Source organism: Bos indicus x Bos taurus, chromosome 13 (genome assembly GCF_003369695.1).
Source record: "Bos indicus x Bos taurus breed Angus x Brahman F1 hybrid chromosome 13, Bos_hybrid_MaternalHap_v2.0, whole genome shotgun sequence".
Classification (NCBI taxonomy): Eukaryota; Metazoa; Chordata; class Mammalia; order Artiodactyla; family Bovidae; genus Bos; species Bos indicus x Bos taurus.
Window position 1 is genome coordinate 65,627,551 of NC_040088.1, and position 23,761 is coordinate 65,651,311.

Here is a 23,761-nt window from a genome sequence, read left to right on the forward strand (position 1 = left end):
GCCATTTTGCAAAATGAGCAACAGTATTTAATATATTAACAGAAAATTTACACATGGTACATTTAAATTTGAGTTTTTCTCTTTTGGTGGGTAAGTATGCAGAAAACCTCAATGAATTTAAGAAATGACTTGTGAAGCTGAATCTTAGTGTATCTATATTGAAAAGAGTGATGTTGACAGAATGTATCAAAGTATCTTACAATTACATTTATTAAGTGAAAGTAAGTTATTTTTTTAAAAAAACAGGCTATTCTGGTAATGCTGCTTATGTTTTAAATGAATTATTTAAAAATGTAAACCATCATGTTTTTGTTAAAATTGAACAAGCTGTTAAAATTGCTACAGTATATCTCACCTAAGCTTTCTACTACTATTTTAAAGTAATCTGTATTGTAGAGAAAGCACCAGAAGCAGCCAACGCAACAAAACTGCATTCATAGCAAAGTGAGGCAAAACCCTAATCCTTTTATTTCTCATTCCCATAAGGAGTTATAGTACTGAGTGAAGGAATTTTCCAATTGCATTTTTGAGGTCACAATGGTAGCTTTATATGATTGCCCTCAAGACTACAGCTTTTGCAGGCAATCAAGTACAGATAAATTACAATAAAATAAAACTATATTATAATGTTTTGTTGTATTAACACCAAATGAATGGTAGACCGACATGAATAGATGAGAAAGAAAATCAAGCTCGAGGCTTACTCTTTCTCTAAAGAGGTCATATTTCTAACAGTTTTACTGAAACATTAATTTTTATAAAGTGCAATAACAAAATAAATAAGATGAAAAAAGCTTTGAAGATCTATTTACAACTCTGGGACTAAGATAAATTACTGATTACATTCTTGATAGCCTTCTTAATGCTGTGGAAGCTGTAACACACATGAAAAGCTCACTGATCCAGGTAAAATAATGATTTTTCCCACTTAGATCAATCTAGTACTAAGGTGTATGTAATTATGCTAGCTCATGCTATAAGGCAAGGTTAGATTAAAGGGAAAAATTTAATAGATTAAAGCTAAAGGCTAAATCCAGATACAGTCAGGTGCTGAGCATTATTCCTGGCTTCAAAATAAGATGTATCTGTTTCGTCATCTGGTTGGGGTATGAAAGGCATTTTTTGATGCTGTAGATTTTCCCAGTCCACACCACTGAAGAGAGGATGATGTTTCAGCTCTTGGGAAAAAATATCAAACAAAACAATATTATGACACCATTACTAAAGTACTATTGGGTTGGCCAAAAAGATCGTCTGGGTTTCCCATTGGATAGTATGAAAAACCCAAGTGAACTTCTTGGCTAACCCAATATTTTACAGGCATCGAGGAGAGACTGTCTCACATGGACCTTGCCCTGGTTTACTATGCCCGTTTCAGAGACATTTTAAAAACATCCCTCTCTTCAACCACACGCTTCCCAACAGCACATGCTATGTTATTCTGTGTATCGCCTGGCATATGACAGGTGCCTTGTCTGAATCGGTCCAAAGAGTGAATGATGACTGGCCTTAACAGGAGCCTCTCTTTCTCACTGCCTGTACCTGATGGAAGAATCCCACACTTCACGAGATAAGGGAACCTGGCCTACTTCCTGTTCCTCCATCACTGATCTTAAGTGATTAATGCCCCACTTCTTATTTCAAGGCCTTGCTGACTGCTTGGAGCTCAGCATCGCCCGCCTACATCACTTCAGCAGGAAGGTCATCCTCCACTCCCACACTGTCTTCCCTGTGCTCCATCCTTATCCTTCCTGCTAATTTCAGCATACACACCAATGACACTTCTGACACATTCTTTCTCTTCCTGGTTCTTTGATTTCGCTAACTTTCATCTCTACAACACACTGGCCACCCAGCAGTATGGGCACATCTGAGTCTATGACTTCCACTTACAAAATCACATCTTCACTACATTTTCCTCTGTCGACTAAAATAAGAATTTGCTTTTTTTGGTCACACAGGTATTCAGTTGGTAGACATAGGTCCCCTCTCCTCAACTATTCACTTCATCAGGCAACAGTAAAGATGGCAAAAAAAAAAAAAAAAAGTGTCAATTAAGGCAGTATGCAAACCAAAAGAGCAATCAAATCTGAGGAAAATATCAGAAGATGACTACGCAGACAGTAGGGAATTGTGTGTCTGTGCTGGGGCTAGTGGGTTGGAAAAACAGTATGTGTATATGTTGGATTTACCATAAACTAAAAGACTGGTAGGAAAAACGATAAAATAGCAACAGTAATTCACATTTAGAGAATTTGTCTCAACTGTTCAAAATAAATAACTGAGCATTGGTTACTTTAGAGTTACTTGTAATATTGGATGTGATACGATGTTTCATGATTCTCTCATTGTATCTCTTTATTTAAGCTGCATCTGCAAAGGAAGTCTAATCTAGGTTAAGATTAACTAAACTGAAGAATAACCCTGTCTGCTTTACTAGGTCAACTATTCATTGAACAAATGAACAGTATCTGAGGTCTGGTAAGAATGTGCTAAGCAAATTACTAAACAACGGTTTCACAACTTTGTTATGATTGACATTTGGGACCAGATAATTTTCTGTTGTAGGGACTGCCTTGAGCATTGTAGAATGCTGAGTGAACCCGTGGCCTCTACCTACTAGATGACCCCAAATGCTGTAACAACCCAGAAATGTCTCCAGACAACACCAAATGTTCTCTGGGGAGCAAAATCATTCCCGAGGAGAACTGTTGCGCTAAAGCAATTTTTAATTTTCATTATTAATATTTTTTGGTCACACTATGTGGCATGCAGGATCTTAGTTTCCCGACCAGGGATTGAACCCGTGGCCCCTGTAGTGGAAGCTTGGAGTCTTAACCGCTGGACCACCAGGGAAGTCCCTTAAAGCAATTTTCAGAGCTCAGTTTTCAAAGGTCTGCATCCTTACTTTACACTGGTGTTTGCTCAAACTCCACTTGTCAGAAATCTTCGTGACCATCCAGTCTAAAAAATAAATCTCTTGCCTTCACTTTGTACCCTCTCTGCTTTCTCTCTTTGTGTAGTCACTACTGGATGGCGTTATGATTGTATTTGTCTACTTCTTGTCTTTTCACTAGAATGTAGTTCTAGAACTTAAGCACAGGAGTTGCAGTCTGGTTCATCCCTAGGTTACCTCCAGTGCCTCAGGTAACAACAGTGACACCTAGAAGTCACTCTATAGGGTTTGCTGATCTGATTAGAGGGAAAACTAGAAGTTGATACAAATGACATACTGCTAAAGTCCATTTTCCTAATATATCGTACTTCACATGGAAGTGTATTTTGAGACATAAGTGCTTAGCCGTCTCTATCTATACCGTGTGACAAAAGAATTTTAAGGCAACTACTAATGAGATTTACTGGAGTTTCAAAATTGGAGTTTAAAATTCATTCGAGTTTCCAGTACTGGAAAAAACCTTTGAATGGGTCACGATGAGCCCATTTTGTCGTCTTTGAGGCATCTTAGCTGTGAAGATAATGCAACAAGGAGCCAGAGTACATAAAAATACTTGTCAATCAATAATGTCAGAAATGAAGCAGTAAGAAATCACAGAACAGGAAGTTTTGACTAAAAGAATTTCCTATATTAGTTGATGGTTAACTTTATCAGGCTCTGAAAAACTTAAAGACATTGACAAGATGAGATTGTTTTGAGAACCTGCTTGAGAGTAATGAAATTCAAGACTGCAACCTGATTGCACTGAATTTTAATGTTCTGAGTAAGGACAAATATATCAATGAATACTGAGAGGGCAAAAATAAACTGAAAGTTTAAAATCAACTAAGTTTAGCTGTCAGACTATCAGTAGTATTATATTAGAACTTGATGTTATTAACATTCATCCCTGAAGCAAATCAAGGGTAAAGTCACCACGGTTTGGTGACTAACTCCAAACCTTACCTTTCATTCCCGCTCTCTTTGTATCATCAATGGTTAAGAGTATGTCCACAGCACTTTGAGCATTATCAGATAACTTTTCTTCACCTTCAGGCCAAGGGATATCTACAGATACAAATTAACATGTTCATCATTGGTCAAAGGAACAATACACAGAGATAAATGAATCTATCTTCATAGATAGGAGAAAAAGAATCACCTCTTTTCAGAATATTCTGGAATACTTGCTGTGGTGTTTCATCATTGAAAGGGGGAATTCCTGTTAGAAACTCAAACAAGCAAACTCCAAGGGCCCACCAGTCTACTGCGGGACCTGGAATTTAAGAAGAAGCAGCTGAACTTGCAAGCGTTTTCTACAAATGTTTGATCAACTAAAACATTAATATGTTTTTATCTGGGCACAATGAAGGCCCAAAGACTTACTTCCTAAGGTTTCCCTCTGGCTCTTTAAGGTATAAAACCCCAAATTACCTTCCTTTAGGCAGTGTGGTAATTATTTTCTTGGAAAATAGTAGTTTTGTTATTTTTATTAAAAAAATTTTTTTGCCATACCATGTGGCATCCAGTATCCTAGTTCCCCAACCAGGCATTGAACCTGTACCCCCTGCATTTGGAAGTGCAGAGTCAACCCCTGGACCTCCAGGGAAGTCCTGAATATAGATTAACAATTAACGTGGCTATTAAAAAAAAAGTTAAAGTTATCTTTTGCCGTTTATTAATTACTTCCAATATCCTGGAGACTTATTTGTGCTAAATCCTAAAACACAACGAAGAAATGCATTTAATCTAAAAGTTATTCTTTAAAATTAGAGTACTCCTCAGTTTCAGATCAGGAAATAATAACATTCGGATGACTCTGTATCTACTTGTTTTACAAAGGAATGAGATGAGTAGGTAATATTAATGGTAACTGGAGGATAACCTGGTGACTAGGGAAGCCTTACTTACAGGGTGTTTTAATGTTGCTATACTCTTTTTAAGGACAGAGGGGGACAAATTAGTTTAACAACAACAAAAAAACCCATTTAGACTATAGCTTGAGGAGGGAATTAGAAGATAAGTCTTAATAAGTAGGTAAAACTGACTTCTAAATAAAACCTTCAATGAAAGCATCATTTCTATACAAAGATGTTTTTTTATTTTTATTTTTTGGGCTGTGTTATGAGGCTTGTGGGATCTTAGTTCCCCAATCAGAGACTGAACCCAGGCTTTGTCAGTGAAAGCACCAAGTCCTAACCACTAGACCACGAGGGCATACCCTACAAAGATTTTTTTTTAGATGTTTAAACAAGACCTTATAATCTGGTTTTTACTTTTGCTTAGTTATGTCTACGAATGAACAAAATGTTTCCTAAGCGAAAGTTAATTTCAGTCCAAAAATGATTAACTTCAATATAAATTTAGAGTTGAGATTCTAGTCTAGAACTAATTTGTCTGAAAATTAACTCTTTAAAGTCAGTTTCACAAAATTCACTACTGTGGTTAAGCAAATACCATTTCATTTTAAAACAAGTAGAAAAACAAACAAAAAAGCCTCCAAAACAAAAAACAATAGAAAAGCGTTGTGGACTCTGCCATTAGAAAAAATAATCGCATGCATTTAGAATACCTTTCCATTTGCAAGCCACATGATCCCATTTTTCCTATGGAACACAAGGTACAAACAGTCTACAGGCTTCTATCTCTATTGTAATCACTATAAAAATACACAAACCACCTCCATTAGTAGGCCTTTTAAGCAGCACTGAGAAAGAATTATTTCAACAGATTAGATAACCAAATATAGGAAAGTAGGAGGAAATCAGGAAAAACCCTGCATTTTAATTTATTTTACTTAGGTTAGAAATTAGGACCCTTTTGCCAGCTCAGCCAAAAATGTACTCATGTCAGAAACATACATGACTTCTCCATGGATATGTCATACATACCCATACACTTGAGTCAGAGTCTAAAAAGATCACATATTGTGATATATTATCAATTATAAAATAAATAGCTAGAACTATAAAACAGAATTGTTTTACATGATTGGCTTTCTAGTTTAAAATCCACGTCTGTAATTTGTATGTTAATACTGTTAATTCCTCTCTGTTTTCTAATAATAATGGAATGAAAGGCTTAGAAAATTCAAGCCCTTTTGTAGCTATTAACTTTAATATTTTTATCAAGCCTATTTCTTCAGTTGAAATAAAAAAAATTCCACATGCCAACACTTGTTTTCACAGAGAAGAGAAATCTCTCTGGATGTCTTCTTGCTCAGAAGACAGTTCATTTTTGTATTTCATGGGATAAAGATAAACATGTACACGCTGTGTGCATGCTAATTACTTCAGTCATGTCTGACTCTTTGTGACCCCATGGACTGTAGCCCACCAGGCTCCTCTGTCCATGGGATTCTCCAGGCAAGAATACTGGAGTGGGTTGTCGGGCCCTTCTCCAGAGGATCTTCCCAACCCAGGGTTCAAACCTGTGTCTCTTACGTCTCCTGCACTGGCAGCCAGGTTCATTACCACTAGCGCCACCTGGGAAGCTCATTTTGTATTTCATAAGTGAGCTTAAATTAAGAAAAATTTTTCATGCAATGTGATCTAGTTAGACTTTGACTGTTCAGATAAATGTGCTTTGCCACGTTCCTTTATGCAGAAATTCACTCACCTGAAGTCAGAAATCCTGCATGTAAGAAAACAGGAGTTAGGTACATTGTTTGAAAGTTATAAGTTCATTATTATGTCATTAATTGAACTAGAAACCAGGTAGTGTGCCTGATACAAGAGATAACAGATGAAGAAGAGAGCTTATCCCAAGTAGAAAACAGCCTACTCTGGGAGCAATAATTCAGGTAATTTTACTACAAATATAAGAGAGCTGAAACAAGCATATGTATTAAAAGAAGAAGCTATGGAAACTCAGGCTGGGGTCCCTAACTCCCCTTAGTAGTTAAGAGAGCAGGGAACTGTTATTGTTGTCTTTAAAATGACAAATTGCTCTCTATTATTTATTTTTGAAACTATGTGTCAAGTTACTTTTATGGGAAATAAAAATTTTAGAACATTTCACTAGCTAGCTATGGTAAATAAAAATCTTGCCACTAAAACAGTGGCAAGATTTTATCAAGTAAACCTTGCCATCTGAGGTTTCCATTCATACTGTATTGATTTGAGAAAATGTACAAATGATAATACAGGAAATGAGCTAGCAATGCTGTGACTTAGCAAAAGGGACAATGTCCAAAAACTAGTTAAGTGCCCAGAGGAACTTTTATTTCTGAGTTGCTTTTTGAGGGATGGTTCCTCTCTGGCTGGACCCTTCTGCTGAGGGTATAGTGAGTGCAGGCTCTGAACAGGAAGAGGCATCTACAGACCGAACAGAAGCACAGGACCAATTTTGTATTCCTGAAACCAGATAAGAATAGACCTGGGAAGACATTTAGAACAAAGACAGTAGAGGCGGTGGAAGGTGGGGCTTCTCTGGGTCACTGAGACTAAACCAGCAGGCTGAGGATGAATGGCTGTGTGTCTTTATTTACTATAATAAATGCCATGTATGTGAGAAAAAGAGTACTGCATGATCTCATCTTGTTTTACTTTAGGCAATCTAAGTTCCAAAGAAATTTAACACAATTTATCTCAAAAGAAACTATAATGATAGATACTTCAAAAATTCAAGACGCATGCGCCTTACCATGGGCCCTGGCTAACAGCAACTCGGGTGCGAGGTAGTCTGGCGTTCCCAGGATTCGCCCGTCGTCCACTGGGGCTGCCCCTCTTCTCACACTCTTTGGAGTTCGGTATGGAGTTTCTGATTTGACCTGATTTGGGGTCTGCTAATTTCAAGGGTTTAAGGCACAATAAATACCTTCATTCCTTTCACAGTGAACAGAAATGCTTACACCAAAGAAAAGCAAGGCTGCTGGGCATGAAAAATAGTCAAATCCTTGATCAGCTTTGGAAATGGTCTCAGAACTAATTATGAAACATCTTACTTAAAAAATCCTAATGATACTAATGCAATTCAATTGCTTAGCTAACACCAGTTATTTCAGTAAGATCTGGATATGCAAGAAACAATGAAAAAAATCCATGAGAAAAATTTCTTCATAGGATGGATCAATACAAGCTTACAAAGTGTCCTGGAGGGAGGCTACAGCTGAAAAATGATTGAATTACTAGGACAATGCATAAGATGGAACTATATGCAAATAACCTTTGGTGCCAATTGGCATTTATGTTTTTAAGATATTTTGTCATCTCACAAGGACTCTGTTGGACCAGCAGGACAGGTGGCAGACACAGGCTCTGAGGGTAAGAATTTCTAAGTCCCTCACTAAGCTCTAAATAGAAAACTCAAGTCTTGTAACCCTACATTCAAGGTGTGCACTTTCTATATTAAGATGTCTCTCCAAAGGAAGAAAAAAAAAGAAACTTTGGGTTTTAAAAGATAATAGTTTAGGGGAAAAAAAAATTTTTATTTTTCAACTCTCTTCTACAAAGAAAAGAGATCATCTAAATATGTTCTTAGAAGGCAGTAAAGTAGATGGATTTTAATTTTGTATCTCAGAGTTACTGTGATCAAGTGAAAATGTGATTGTAAATATGTAAACATGTGAAATGTAAATATGTGAAAGTATGCACGACAATACAAATGAAGGAGGCACTGGAATTAAAAATGCTAAACACTGCTACCCGCTTCACCTTTCTGTAAAACCTCCACAGAGCCACAGATTCCCAATAAGCAGAACAAGACCATTTGATTAATATTATATAGTCCAGCTGATAGGTCAGTGTCATAGTTAATTTTCCAAAATCTAGAGGACCACACATTAGCAAGTGATAACACACCTGATACAGCATGGAGTGTCCAGTGGTAACATACCTGATACGGCATGTCAGATCTTTCTCTCTGAGTAGGGGTGATAGCCGTGGGATATGACCCACTATAGGCACACGAAACATCCATCATATCTAAAGAAGTGATGCTCATCTTAGAAGGTTCGGAGCTATTGGAAGCATTAATGTGACTGTTAAAACTCCGAAATGCCACAGCATTTCTTTTAGAGGTTAATGGTTTTAAGACCTCTGAAGAAGGAGCCAACATTTTTTGATTGCTGTCTTGGATGGTAGGGCACTCAACACCTTTTGGCAAGGTACTTTCTTGGCAGCTGGGAGATACAGGAAGTAGGTCTTCAATATTTGATTCTTCCAAAGAGGATTCTTTGATGTTTTTACCTGGATCTAAAGACTGCCCTCCTAAGGGACTTTCCATGATGGAAATTCCAGGAAAAGATGAATCGGAGTCCATGTGAATACTTTTAGGAGTTCTATCACCATCAGAACACAGGAAACTAGAACTTAAGTAGTCCTTCTTACTATTCTTGTCACAATCGTCATCCAGCTCACACATAAGGTTTTTCTCTATCATCGGGACAGGTGATTTTTCTGGGGTTTGGTGTTTATCAGTAAAAGAACTGCCCACATTCTCCTTATTCACACAGTCATTTTGCTGATCTCTGTATACCAACAGCTTAAGGTCCTGGACTTCAAATGCGAAGCCTGTCCTTTGAGTTGCATAACAATCTCTCATTTCATTACTACACTCATATTCGAAGCAACTTTTTTTATTTGGTATAATTCCCTGACGAGGACTGGAGTCAACTAATTCGAAAATTCTTTTACAACTTCTTTTCCCAAGGTGCTCTTCAGTCATCCCACCAGAATCCACAGCCCGCTGATTTGACTCATGGAAACAATACTGGCTTGTGTCAGCAGTCATGTTGATATTATTTACATCTAGTTCTCTTGCTTCCCAAGAAACTTCCCCTGAAGAACATTTTTTAGCAAGGTTAACGTAAGAGTTTCCAGTGGCAGGAACGACACTGCTGTTGTGAATGGGAGAAAGAGCTAACTCAAGATCCCTTTCATTGAAACTTTTGGTCTCCATGGCATCTACAGATTTTGTGCATAAAGGCTTTTCAACTGTATTCCAACTCATCATCGTAGAGCCTGCTGCATCGTCACTTTCCTAAGAGGGAGGAAAAAACACTTTAAAAATTAGGGGACTTCCCTGGTGGCCCAGTGATTAGGACTTAGCCACTGTAATAAAGAAAATCATATTACTGAGATTAAGGAGCAAATAGAGTCCAATTTATTTTATCAAGTGGAAAGATTTTTTCCTTTGGGTATTAATATAATTCTAATCTAACATTTTATCCACAGTCTATATAGGAAAGGTTATCACATTTTTAGTTCCTCTCAGCTTTAATAGCTTTTAAAAGCCCAGAATAGAATACATAAATTAAGTAAAATAACTTTCAGTATCTGTTCACTTGGCAAGCAATCTCCTTAGAATAGACACTTTTAAAGACACATCTGTATCACCTTTGTGGTCTAGAAGTTATTTCTGATTCAGAAGAGTTACCATTCCATTAAGTGATAAACTGGCAGTAAACAGTTATAGAAGGAGGTAGTATAAGTTATAAAATAAGACAAAGGTTAAAAAAACTCAACAATCTAATGTCTGTGTTTGGGTAGAGAATTTTAAAAAAGAATTCCATCTAGATGCCTAGAAGCCAAACATTTACCATTAATATACTGCAAAAACTAAAAAATTGGAGGACTTCCCTTGTGAACCAGCGGTTAAGACTCCATGCTTCCAATATAGGGATCATGAGTTTAATCTCTGATTGGGGAACTAAGACCCCCACATACCTCGAAGTATGACCAAAACATAAATTAAAAAAAAAAAAATAAAAACAATTGTAATCTCATATACTGAACAAGAATAAATTCACATTTGAATGAGAAATGAAATACTGCAAAAGAATTTGACAGAATATACAGGAAAATGAAGAGTATCTTCACTGCTGTTCACATAACGGTTTCATGTCCTTATAGAACTTGTATGAAAAGGTGTCAAGTGTTTCTATCATCACACACAGCTGGTTCTGGGTAAGGTGAGTGGCACTCTGACCTGGCAATCCTTTTCCCATCTGGGACTGCTGTGGCACTCAGATTCCATGCTGGATATGAAGGTATGGGATGGACTGCTGGTGCTGGATGTTGCCAGCCTCTTCCTAGACTGGAGGAGGTGGGAAGTTAGACACTTCACAGGCATCCCGGGGTGGGAGGCAACCATTTCAGGACCTGTGGGGAAGAGAAAACACCGAGGCTTACTTATGTCACATCTTTCCTACTTCCCTGTGAATCCTGAATCTTTACAGGTAATTGGGTTAAGTAAGTAGTATGTAAATATTTCGTATCAGAACTATTTCTATGTAAACATTATCTCGTCTACAAGGATAGCTTCAGGCTGTTTTGACAAACAAGTACTATTCTGAAAGTTAATAGACAAAACTCAGTATTTATAAAGTAGAAATCAGGACAGGGAGCAAATTTATAATTAGGAGAAAATTCATTTTGAATATCCATTATCCAATTTGAAACTTTTCTCGATGAAGGTTCATTACTGATGGGCTAAATCTGGGTGTGCTAAAAGGCTGGAATGTGACTACTCTTACTCAATTCAATTTGTATTTAGTTAAAACCAGAGCTTTATTTTAATGTTGAGGTTTACATGCTTACCAGTGTGGAATTATATACATCCATAGGGACTTCTTTATACTACTGGGTAAAAGAAATAATAGTGACTTTGCTAAGTGTGAGCCAGTGCCAGAAAGCAGCACCATCTATATAATACAAGTTCCTGTATCTTAGAAACAAGTAATGATGCTAAAACTTTTTGCTCCTGAACTTAAAGTGAGACTCTTTTGTTCTCATTTGTAAAAAGGAGGCAATTCTTCCTTTCGGTCTATCTATCCATCCAAGAGATATACAGAATTGAGGACCAAATTCACAACAAATAGCATCTATGAAAACAACGAACACTAATTACTCTTTAGAGGATCATTATTCACATTTCTAAGATGAAGAAAATACGCATGCACAGAACTAAACTGTCCACTGTTGATAAGTTAGAGGGTGAAGTTAAGTGCCATACAGATTTTCCACTTGCTTCCTTTACTTTTGACTTTTGTCTTTTATTGTGTAATAACTAAAACTATATCATCTTGATTTTATTTCAGAACCTTTTAGAAATCATTTTATAAAGGCACACAGTATTACTATATCTTCTCCACTAAGATTTCCATAGACTCAGTACAGTGAAATTCACCCAATGATCATTACAGTGTTGCAGCTAATTGAAAAATTAGCTTGACATTTTATTTTGTTGATGTAAAGATCTGCAACAGGAACTTCCCTGGTGGTCCAGTGGTTAGGAATCCACCTTGCAATGGACGGTACACCAGTTCGATCCCTGGTCCAGGAAGGTCCCACAAGCTGTGGAGCAACTAAGCGAGGGCTCTAGAGCCTGCGCTCGGCAACAAGAAAAGCCACCGCAATGAGAAGCCCACACACAGCAACTACAGAATAACCCCAGCTCACTGCAACCAGAGAAAGCCTGTGCATAACATTGAAGACCCAGTGCAGCCAACAACAACAACAACAAAGATCTGCAATAAACCCGGTCAGAAATGGCACTTGGGTGACAAAACAGAGCAAATCCACAGGCTATCTGAATGTCTGCATTTCAAAATTACTGATACTCAGAATTTTAAAATGGTAAAATACTTTGTTCCTCAAGGGCACATTTAATGGAGTATACTACCTTTTCTTTTATACTCACATGATTTTAGTAGCTTGCTAGAATAAGGAGTCGTGTCCTTTTGATCTACGGACATAGGACAAGTTAGTCCTTGAGAAAGTGGTGATGTTTCAGATCCTTGAGTGGAAAGAACATTTGCAGTGTCGTGATTTTCTTCTGCAACTGGTGTGTGCTATGAAAAAGAGGAAGACAAAAACAAATGCTACGATTTGTTGTCACAAAAACACCACCTAAACGCACAGACTGTTATGACATCTAGGTAGATGAACTGCTGAAGTAATGCAACATGCTTAATATTTGAATTCGTGTAAATGGCAATCATGTTAGGGCATATCATGTGAGTTTTTTTCTTATCGAGTACTTACAAAACCCAAAGAGCTGATGAGAGATAATACTTGTCCTGGGGTTCTTGAATAATCTTGTCTAGGTTTCGCCATGGATGGTGTTGTAAGAATATCCATCATGTTGATATCTATGTATGGAAAGAAAAGTATATGATATTCTTTTAAAACTTTATCTGTCATTGACTAAAGTCAACAATTATTTGTTCTGGACTTTGCCCCACTTTCCACATTATTAACATCAACTACAAAGTTGGCTTGTGCAAGACAAACACAGCCAGGAAAACCATCATGCTATACAGTTAACATGTAGAACTAACCAGACAAGAGAAAGACAAATACCATATGCTTTCTCTATATATAGAATTTAAAAAACAAAACAAAAAATCAAGCTCATAGATACAGAGAATTGATTTGTGGTTGCCAGAGGTGGCATTAAGGGTTGGAAGAAATGGATGAAAGGGGTCAAAAGGTAAAAATAAATAAATAATAAAAATAAACTTAAAAAAAAAGAGATAAATACAAGAGTGTTACCTAACTGCCAACAAAATAATTCTTGGTAAATAAAGCATTACAAAAGTAGGTGGTAAAAAGAAAACAGTTAAGAGAGGAATCAATGTACTAAGAATACAAAATAAATTTCAATAACAGAATCTGAGTGACTAAACAACAACAGCAGAATCAATTTAAGGAATTAATACAAATTATGGACCACTCATGTTAATTTACTATGTAAGCAAGATGGAAACTAATGCAGATTTTTATCAGCTTTCAATGTGTAACACTGTAAAATGATTCAACACTCACACATAATATTGTACAGTTTTCTTTAGATATCAAAAATAGTAAGAGAAGTGTAATACTTTGTATGTGGTGTAAGACTTTAAAATGTAGGTCGAAAGTTTGAATTTAAACTTCACTTATACCTCACACTGATGAAACTGTAAGTAAATATTAGTCGCTCAGTTGTGCCCAACTCTTTGTGACCCCATGGACTGCAGCCCACCAGGCTCCACTGTCCATGAGATTGTCCAGGCAAGGATACTGGAGTGGTTTGCCATTTCCTTCTCCAGGGGATCTTCCCAACCCAGGGTTTGAACCCCGGTCTCCTGCACTGCAGGCAGATTCTTTACTGACTGAGCTACAAGGGAAGCTTGTAGGAACCACAATAAACTTCTTAAAATATATTTTACAAATTTAAAAAATGCTACAGCAATGATTTCTTGGTTATGACTTTGAAAGCACAGGAAAAAGGCAAAAATAGACAAATGGGACTATTTCAAACCTCACCAACTTCAGAACATCAAAGGAAACAAGCAACAGAATGAAAAGACAACCTACAAAATGGGAGAAATATCTGTAAATTATTTATCTAATAAGGGGTTCATATACAGAATATAAAGACAACTACAACTCAGTAACAAAAAAAATCCAAGTAATCTAATTAAAATAGTGAATAAAAGTCTTGGATAGACATTTCTTTAAAGAAGATATACAAATGGCCAAGAGGCTTATGAAAAGACACTTAACATAAGTAACCAATAGAAAAATGCAAATCCAAACTACAATGAAATATAACTTATACCCGTTAGGATGACCACTATCAAAAAACAAAATAAGAAGTACTGGAAAGAATGTGGAGAAATTGGGACTCTTGTGCACTGCTGCACTGCTGGTCAACTGTAAAATGTAAAACTGTGTAACCACTATGAAAAATGCAGTGGAAGTTTCTCAAAAAATTAAAAATAGAATTTGGTCTATATGATCCAGTAATTCTTCTGCTGGGTACACACCCAAAGCCATTTTATTCATTTTTAACTAACAGAAAACAATATAAACTAATGAAATGGTAGTGTCTAAAATGTGTTCGACTTTTAAAAAGGTACTTACTTGCTATGTTTCTTACCTCTATTTAAAGTAACTTTGGAAAGGCCGAAATCTGTTAGTTTAATATGACCTTCATTAGAAATAAGCATATTGTCTGGCTTCAAATCCCTGCACATAAAAAGACAAGTAGCAGATAACTAAAAAAGAGCTAGTGTTGATTTTAAAATTTCCAGCAAAAAAAACAGAAAGTTAAAGAAGAATCAAACCCTATTTATTGTCTCTTATTGGTGGCTTTGACAGTACAGAAAAGAACTCTCAAAAGCAAACTTAAAAAAAAAAAAAGCAAACTAAAATTTGAATATCTGAATATAAAGGAGTTAAATATTTAATGCTAGATTATCTTCAGCATTATTCACTAGATATTATATTAAAATAAATTTCATTAGGTAAAATAAATTTCATTAAATAAAATAAACCTCAAACCAGGTCAAATCATATTTACCTCTTTCTGTGAGATTAAGAGAGTGTGAGATTAAGCCTTAATCAAAAAGAGTCACTTAACCTTTCTTTGAACACAGGAAAGCACTGTAAATCAGCTGGGATTATAAACTATTGTACTTTTGCATGATGTACAGCTAAAAGAGTGGAAAAAAGAGTCAATATTCTCCACAATAAAATGGGATATCCATGGACAAAGCAACACATTCACACACGCAGGGAGATGAAAGAGTTGATGAAATTTCTAAATTCGCACAAATTACTACTAAATTTAAGATAACCCATATATTGGGGGTTATGCAAATATCTAAGACTCAAATAGTAAATACATAATTTGATTACTTGTGCTTAAGTAATAGTTGGGAGAAAAGTCAGTCATTACCTGTGAATGATTCCATGTCTGTGAAGGTAGTCTAGAGCCAGTGCAACTTCAGATATATATTTCACGGCCATCTCTTCATCAAAATAGCCATAGATATGCAGAAGGGACTTGACATCTCCACCAATGAGATACTCCATTACCTGTCAAAATGAAATAGAAATACTGTGAAATAAAACCAATATGACTACTTAAAAATATCTTATTTGAGCATTAATGATTATACATTTAGCATGGTTCTGTAACAGACATTTTCTTGGTGTCACTGAGTACACATCAATACCAGGTTTGTTCATGCTCCCATACACTTTTTTTTTCCCCATACACTTTTTAAAATTTAAATTAAACTGTTCAGCCTTACCAAAAAGGTATGAAGAACAGAATAATTTCTCATGTACTCTTCATCTATTTTCACCCATCATTAGCATTTTGCCACATCTGCTTTCTTCTTCTACACATATATGAATATAACAATACTTATTTATGCTAATCATTAACATGATTATGTTACATAATAAACATAAGTTATTAACAACATTAACATAAATACATTATGTGCATGTATTTTTATGCAAATACTTTAAATAAGGCAACATTAGCAACTGGTATTAATCTTTAAAATGCATGGAATTTAATGCTAAAATAACGCTATTACCTGTTTAGTCTGTATTCAAATTTCTCTGATAATTCCATATTGTTCCTGACGGCCTCTCTCCTCGTCCCTCATTCCCAGGCCAGGACCATGCATGGGATTTAGTTACCATATCTCTTTAGTCTCCTTTAATTTGGAATAATTTTTCTTCTTTTTATTTGCTGGAGAGTGGGTGGGACTGGGAGTGGGGCACAGAATGGTCTTCCACAACATCTGATTATTTCCTCATGAACCTCTAGAACTTGGAAGTCAAAATACCTGCCATCCTCACCTCTTCCTGCCCCCTACCCAAATTCCTCATTAGAATTAAGAGTGTAAGCTGTCATGTTCAGTGAAAAGCAAGCAACTTGCTAAGTACATAGATCCCAAATCCACCACTTCCTAATATCATTTCCTTATTACCCATCAAACTTTATGCAGTATTTCTATTATGCATCCTTTACTTAGGAAATATTTTTAGCACTATGTGCCACACACTGTTCTACAAGGTTTATATCAACCTATTGGAACTTCATAACAACCTTTGAGGTAGGTACTATTGTTATCCCCACCTTGCAGAGGGGAAAACTGAGGCCTGATGGTTCATTTTATGCATCAAATTGGCTAAGCCATGACACCCAGGTATTTGGTCAAACACCAATCTAAATATTGCTGTTAAGGTATTTTTTACATGAGATAAACATCTCAACCATTAGACTCTGCGTAAAAGCTGATTATCCTCCATCATGTGGGAGAGCCTTATCCAATCAGCTGAAGGCCTGGAGAGAAAAAAGTTTGAGGGATCCTGTCTTTCTCCTCCAAAGAGGAGGGAATTCTGCCTCTTCACTGCCTTTACGCTTGTGCTGCAACATCAAATTTTCGCTGGGTCTACAGCCTGTCAGCCTACCCCAGAGATTTTGGACTTGCCATTGCCACAACCATGAAGGACAATTCCCTAAAGTAAATCCCCCGTTATACACACAGACACAGACACCCTATTGTTCTTTTTCCCTGAAGAACCTTAACAAATAGAACTGGTAAGGTAACTTGGCCAAGGTCATAAAGCTAGTAAGTTCAACAGCTGGAATTCAAACCTAGGTACTCTGAACCCAAAGACAGTAATTCTTAAGTCACTGGGTTTAGTGGTTCCTGAATGAAGAAAAACATGTCATTTACTCACCAAGTAGACATTGTTTGCTGACTGTAGGGAATAGTACAAATGGACAATGAAAGGACTTTTGCTTAGGGCCAGCGCGTCCCTCTCAGCTTGTACTTGATGAGTCATATTTTTGTTGATCATGTCTGCCTTTTTGACAACCTGTATAACATAATGTGACAACAGATAGATAGTTTTTTATTTTTTATCGCAGAGTGGTCTCAGGTTTCCAAGTTTCCACCATGAAAACAACCAGAGAGAAAGCATGGACATGTTGTTTGGCCCTCACACTGCCAGCAGGAAACTCTGCTAGGAAAACAGCTAGTGAAAATAAAACTTTCTTTAACATAGAACCTCTCATCTTGGTATCAAGTGGTAAAAGTATCACATCCCTTTTGAGAAGAAAAAAGATGTAAGCAAATGGTCCCCGTCTACCCTACCAGTAAGAAGAAAATAAATTCTGTTCTGCTGTTCTTGGCTTCCCCGGTGGCTCAGAGGTTAAAGCATCTGCCTTCAATGTGAGAGACCAGGGTTCAATCCCTGGACCGGGAAGATTCCCTGGGGAAGGAAATGGCAACCCACTCCAGTATTCTTGCATGAAGAATCTCATGGACGGAGGAGCCTGGTAGGCTACAGTCCACAGGGTCGCAAAGAGTCAGACACGACTGAGCGACTTCACTTCACTTCTTCACTTCTGCCGTTCTTACAAGTCATAAAATAGTTCCTAATATGCTCCCAGATAAGCAGGACTGTAGGGCTTCTCTGGTAGCAGAGCTGGTAAAGAATCCGCTTGAAATGCGGGAGACCTGGGTTCAATCCCTGGGTTGGGAAGATCCCCTGGAGAAAGGAATAGCTACCCACTCCAGTATTCTGGCTTGGAGAATCCATGGACTGTACAGATCATGGGGCTGCAAAGACTCGGACACGACTGAGTGACTTTTACTTAATCAGGAATGTAGGCATAGAGAAATAATTGGCCAATCCATTAAAAAATTTTTTTTGGTTCCTTGATGGATAGAAATAGAGAAAGAATGTACTTTTTTCCCCCTGGAAAAATTCTTTTTTTTTTAGGAATATAAAACTATTGACCACTGTTCATCAGTATTTACAATAAAGTAAATAATACACAGTTGAATAACATTCTGATTACTACAAAGTTGTTTTTCTTGGTTTCTGCTCAACTAGTAACCCAAAATACTGAGAAAATTGAGCCTTCATGTAAGGAATGAGTTGGGGTAAAGTTTGAAAAAACATGCAGGTCAAGTGTAGATTAGAAAAGTTTGCTCATTTATTCCTGTGCTGGGTCGCTTTAGTCATGACTCTTGCGAGCCCACGGACTGTAGCTCACCAGGCTCCTCTATCCATGGGATTCTCCAGGCAAGAATACTGGACTGGATTGCCATTTCCTTCTTCAGGGGATCTTCCTGACTCAGAGATCCAACCCAGGTCTCCTGCACTGCAGGCAGATTCTTTACTGACTGAGCTACCAGGGAGTCTGCTTCACAGACTGGGACCAGCTAAAATGCAGGAAGCACTATAGGACAGGATGTGTGTTTACACATTCTTGGGACTTCCCTGGTAGTCCAGCGGTTAAGATTCTGCCCTTCCGCTGCAGGGGACCTGGGTTCTATCCCTAGTCAGGGAACTAAGATCTCATATGCCCTATGGACATATTCCTGTAGGGCATATTCCTGTATATCGTAAATTACCAGTATTTAAAAACTATTTGATTAGGTTTCCATGAACAAATCTGAGACATCCATATATCACAACCTTTCCTAAATATAGCAAAAGGACTTCAATTTCTTGTAAAACAATGGTTCACACAAAGGAACCATCAAGTGTCCACTTTACTAAGTTTTGCTTTGCTATTTAAAACACACCAGAATTTTTCTACTTTTTTCATTTGCTTGGGGAGGTTGTTGATAGTGATAAAAATTTTCCTTCCAGGGCTTCTGCATTTATATGCTGATTTATATGCAGATATGGATGCAGATTCTGATAGGGATGCTTTAAAAAATTACCTAATTTAAATTGCTTAATTTACCTAATTAATTACAAAACTATTTAATTTGAAAGGTTAAGACTTAAGTTTTCAGTTTAAGTTGAAGGGATTTCTTATATTGCTCAAAATGATGGAATTCCAGAAACATGGGCTTATCCATGGTTATGAAAAGCTGTTGTTTAAATATATTTACCAAAACAAAAACCACCACAACAAAAAAAGCTCCCAAACAATTTACATATGTATTTTATGTATACACATACAAAAACTTAGAATGATCCTTAGGCATATATGAGTGAAATGCAAATTCTAAATTTTGATTAAGTAATGACTATGGAGATTTCCCCCAACATTTAGAAAAGCTGTTCTCTAACGCTGAGGAAATAATATACTATGGTATCAAATTCTTTTCTGCTGAAGGAAGCAACTATAGAAAGCTTTTATTTGTTCAAAGCAACTAGTGCTACAGACCAAAAAAAAAACAACCTAGTGTAACTTCCCCAATACTACTTCAAACAAACATATCAAACCCGATTTTCATTAGAATGTAGTTATTTCTTCACACTAATAAATCAAAAAACCAAGACCCACATTTTATATATATATATATATAGATATACATAAAAATCAATGCAAACAATTATTCAATCTCATCTTCTGGACAAGAATGCCAAATTAGTCTCTCTTCATAAAATTTACGATTAAAATTTGAGGACACTTCACATTTGCCTCTTTGCCAGCACCAAATCCGCTTCATTGGAATCTTTCCATTTCATGAGAAACATTAATTCTCCACTGCTGTTCGTGGCACCAATTATTCATTCTGGATCAAGACCTCTGGCAAAACCTCTTGGTTTATCAGAAGTATCTCTTTTCTTCTTTGATTTGCTATCATCAGATTCACTGTCAGACAAAGATTTTCTTTTTGTTCCATCTTTTTCTTTACCAGCTTTTTGAGAATTAAGAAATGCTTCAATTAACTCTGGACAATCTAAATTTTCTTCAGGTTCCCAAGTATTATCTGCATGTGTAAACCCCTTCCACTTCAGGAAATACTACACCTTCTCATTCACTACACAGCAGTCCAAATTCTTCAGGTTCTGACTCTTCAACTTTTTTACTCTTTCCAATTTGTTTCTTTCCCATTTTTTTGCAATGTAGTTTTATTGGAGGCCATTTTTTATTGCAGACTTAAAGAGCTATTATTCACCGCCTCTGAGCTTCTCTGGGTCCCGGGTCTGCAGCATCTTCCGGAAAAATTCTTAAAAATGGTTAGAGTTTACTCACACTTAGGTGTCAGATGCTTTGTTACAGAAAACAACTAATTACTCTTTTTAAGTCTCAAGGTAATTGGTAAGGAAGCAAAACTATAGTCTATGTTAAAATTGGAGCACTAAACTGAATAGTTAGGAACACTGAGATCAATTCTCAGGAAGATTACAAAGAAAAAAAAGGTGTATTTCTTCCAAAGATTCATTAAAGCATTTAATAAAATCATCAATACACTGTAAATTCCAATTGTAGAGCCTTCCCATAAGAAAAATGAGGAAAATTGACAAAGCCAGTCTAAAACATGATTTCCTTATCATTCCATTAGACTGGAAGCTTCATGAGGACATATTTGTTTTTGTTCACCACTGTATCCATATCCTACACAAAGTAGATATTCATAAATACTTCTGAAAAAATATACTGGCATTTTCATTTCAACAGCTAATAATGACTGCTTAGTATAACAGAAGAAAAAGCAAGAAATCTTTGTAATATGAAGTGATGGAGAATTAATTTCAATAGGGTGGGTCTGAAAGGTTAGGAAAAGTTTGAAGGCGGGGGCTACAGAGAAAGTGAAAGTGAAGCCTGCTCAGTTCTGTCTGACTGTTTGTGACCCCATGGACTATACAGCTCCAGTATTCGCCAGAATACTGGAGTGGGTAGCCGTTCCCTTCTCCAGGGGATCTTCCCAACCCAGGGATCGAACCCAGGTCTCCCACATTGCAGGAGGATTTTTTTTTTTCTCTAGCTGAGCCACAGGGAAGCCCAGTGAAGGCCTGAGGAACCTCAAAAACATGTGAACGAAGTGAAGAAAGGTGGATGCAAAAGACCATGTATTGTGTGATTCCATTAATATGGAATGTCCAGAAAAGACAAACCAATAGAGATAGAAAGTTACTTGTGGCTAAGTGGGGAGACACTGCAGATAACCAAGAGACGTAGTTTTCAGGTACTGGAAATTTTCTAAAATTGTAATGTGTTAATGGTTACCCAATATTTGATTTACTAAAAACTAAGTTGTACTTTAAGAAAAAAAAGAAAGAAAAAATTAAGTCTGTATTTGGGCAAACTTGAGAATGGAATAAAAGGGGTACTAAAAATGAATATGAGACAGAATTGACAGGCAGAGTTGAGAGAGAGGATATACAGATGCAGTAGAGGAAAGTTAAAAAGACTCAAGTTCCTAGCCTGAATGATGGTGGTGTTATTACAGGGAGAGAAGAAATCCAGGAGGTGGTTAGGTGGAGAGGACCATGTTCAAAGCTGGGCAAGTATAATTTTGAGGTGCTTGCTAGTTCACACGGTAATGTCCAACAGGAAATTGAAACCACATCAGTACTCAGTCTACTAGCTTCTCCTTTATTACTATCACTCACTCCTGAGATGTGACTAATTTGAAGCTACGGGAGTAGCTGAGAATCAGCAGTGGCCTGAACAGCTTCGAATACTTTGAGTCTTGAATGCTTTGGAATGATATATACTACTGTTGGGCTTCTCGGGTAGCTCAGCTGGTAAAGAATCCACCTGCATTGCAGGAGACCCCGGTTCGATCCCTGGGTTGCAAAGATCCCCTGGAGGAGGGAGGGCATGGCAACCCACTCCAGTATTCTTGCCTGGAGAATTCCCTTGGACAGAGGTGCCTGGAGGGCTACAGTCCATGTGGTTGCAAGGAGTTGGACAGGACTGAGCCACTAAGCACAGCACATGCTACTGTAAGGATAAAGGAGTGATTCAGGAATATTTCAGCTTGGTCTTTAAATAAAATTACATTCCAGATTTATAATGAAAGGCTTGAAAAGTGGGGTTTGTTTAATGATATCTTTTGGTTATACAGGTCAAAAGTTCATCTATATCATAGCATGCTTACAACAGTTAACAATATTGCATTATATATTTGAATGCTGCTAAGATGGGAGAAGGCAATGGCACCCCAATCCAGTACTGTTGCCCGGAAAATCCCATGGATGGAGGAGCCTGGTAGGCTGCAGTCCATGGAGTCGCTAAGAGTCAGACACGACTGAGCGACTTCACTTTCACTTTCCACTTTCATGCATTGGAGAAGGAAATGGCAACCCACTCCAATGTTATTGCCTGGAGAATCCCATGGACGGAGAAGCTTGGTAGGCTGCAGTCCATGGGGTCGCACAGAGTCGGACACAACTGAAGCGACTTAGCAGCAGCAAGATAAAGTTCTCATCACAAGAAAAAAATATGCAGCTGTTTCATCATGGCTAACTAGACTTATGATGACGATCATTTCACCACATAGACAAATACTGAATCGTTAAGTTGTACACCTGAAATTGGTATATGTCAATTACGCCTCAACAAAAATAGAAATGAATCTACATTAAATTGGTAGTTAAAATATAATTTGGAAGTAACTATTTCTAATTTAAAGTTTCAACCTGAATCCTGGCAAAGCCCAAATTAGTAAAAAGGGTTCAGAAGTCCTAGATCTTTTAAGGTTTATGCGGTGGGAACAGAAGGGCGGGGCAGAGGCAACAGCGACTTGCCCGCGCTGTCTCCTCAAATAAGAAAATCATCTCGCGGGACCCGGAGGCTTCAGCGAGCCAGGCATCCAGTCTAGTCGCTCCAGCGGCCCTGGAGCCTGTCCAGTTCAGAGGGCGGGAAGTAGGGCCGAAGGACCAGCCTCTTTAGCTTTCTTTAATCCTCGATTCTTACCTTCACCGCATACAACCTGTTACCTTTCTGCCCCAGATACACCTTCCCAAAGGCGCCGCGGCTAATAGGCTTCACTATGGTGAACTCCTCAATGGAGGGAGGTCTTGGCACCGGGATCCTATTCACGCACTCTCCTGTTGCCGCGCCACCTCCACTCTCCATCTCACCGCCCATGGTGGGCTCCATCGCAGTCCACCTCCGATGCAAGGTTCTATCACCGGGGAAGGCCCCTTCCAGAGCCGCAACTCCCGCCAACTAGGTTCAAAGTGAGGCTCCGCCCACGCCGCACGTACTCAGTGATGTCACTACGTCGCAGCCCACGCCACGCCCATCCATGCGCCTCTCCGCCAGCCGATGGACGTGAAGGCGGGGCTTCCGGGAATTTCTTGAACCTACCACAGGCTGCCCCAG

General features: G+C 37.6%; 1 protein-coding gene and 1 pseudogene across 2 annotated transcripts; both read right to left on the reverse strand.

Moving 5' to 3' along the window:
* Positions 1–11: 11 nt before the first annotated feature.
* On the reverse strand, positions 12–23,634 carry MASTL (microtubule associated serine/threonine kinase like). Of its 2 annotated transcripts, none has more exons than XM_027560103.1 (12): positions 23,351–23,634; positions 17,413–17,550; positions 15,605–15,744; positions 14,804–14,892; positions 12,922–13,028; positions 12,578–12,728; positions 10,865–11,037; positions 8,771–9,916; positions 7,580–7,721; positions 4,098–4,211; positions 3,902–4,003; positions 12–1,178 (listed from the first exon to the last, which is right to left on the reverse strand). In XM_027560103.1, the coding sequence occupies exons 1-12, from the start codon at positions 23,534–23,536 to the stop codon at positions 1,021–1,023; spliced, it is 2,646 nt and encodes an 881-aa protein (XP_027415904.1). In that variant the 5' UTR covers positions 23,537–23,634; the 3' UTR covers positions 12–1,020. The 2 variants fall into 2 exon arrangements, with proteins under 2 accessions (XP_027415904.1, XP_027415905.1); XM_027560104.1 differs by having other exon boundaries at positions 7,580–7,718; positions 23,351–23,629.
* Positions 20,019–21,267, reverse strand: LOC113903634 (annotated as a pseudogene).
* Positions 23,635–23,761: the final 127 nt, after the last annotated feature.

Bases quoted from the DNA above. Each gene is read 5' to 3' on its own strand.
- MASTL (XM_027560103.1), bottom strand. From the start codon at position 23,536: ATGGAGCCCACCATGGGCGGTGAGATGGAGAGTGGAGGTGGCGCGGCA. The intron at 13,029-14,803 runs GTAAGAAACATA...TTCCATACATAG, and splicing joins CAAAGTTACTTTAAATAGAG to ATATCAACATGATGGATATT. The intron at 9,917-10,864 runs GTCAGAGTGCCA...CCTCCCTCTTAG, and splicing joins GATGGGAAAAGGATTGCCAG to GAAAGTGACGATGCAGCAGG.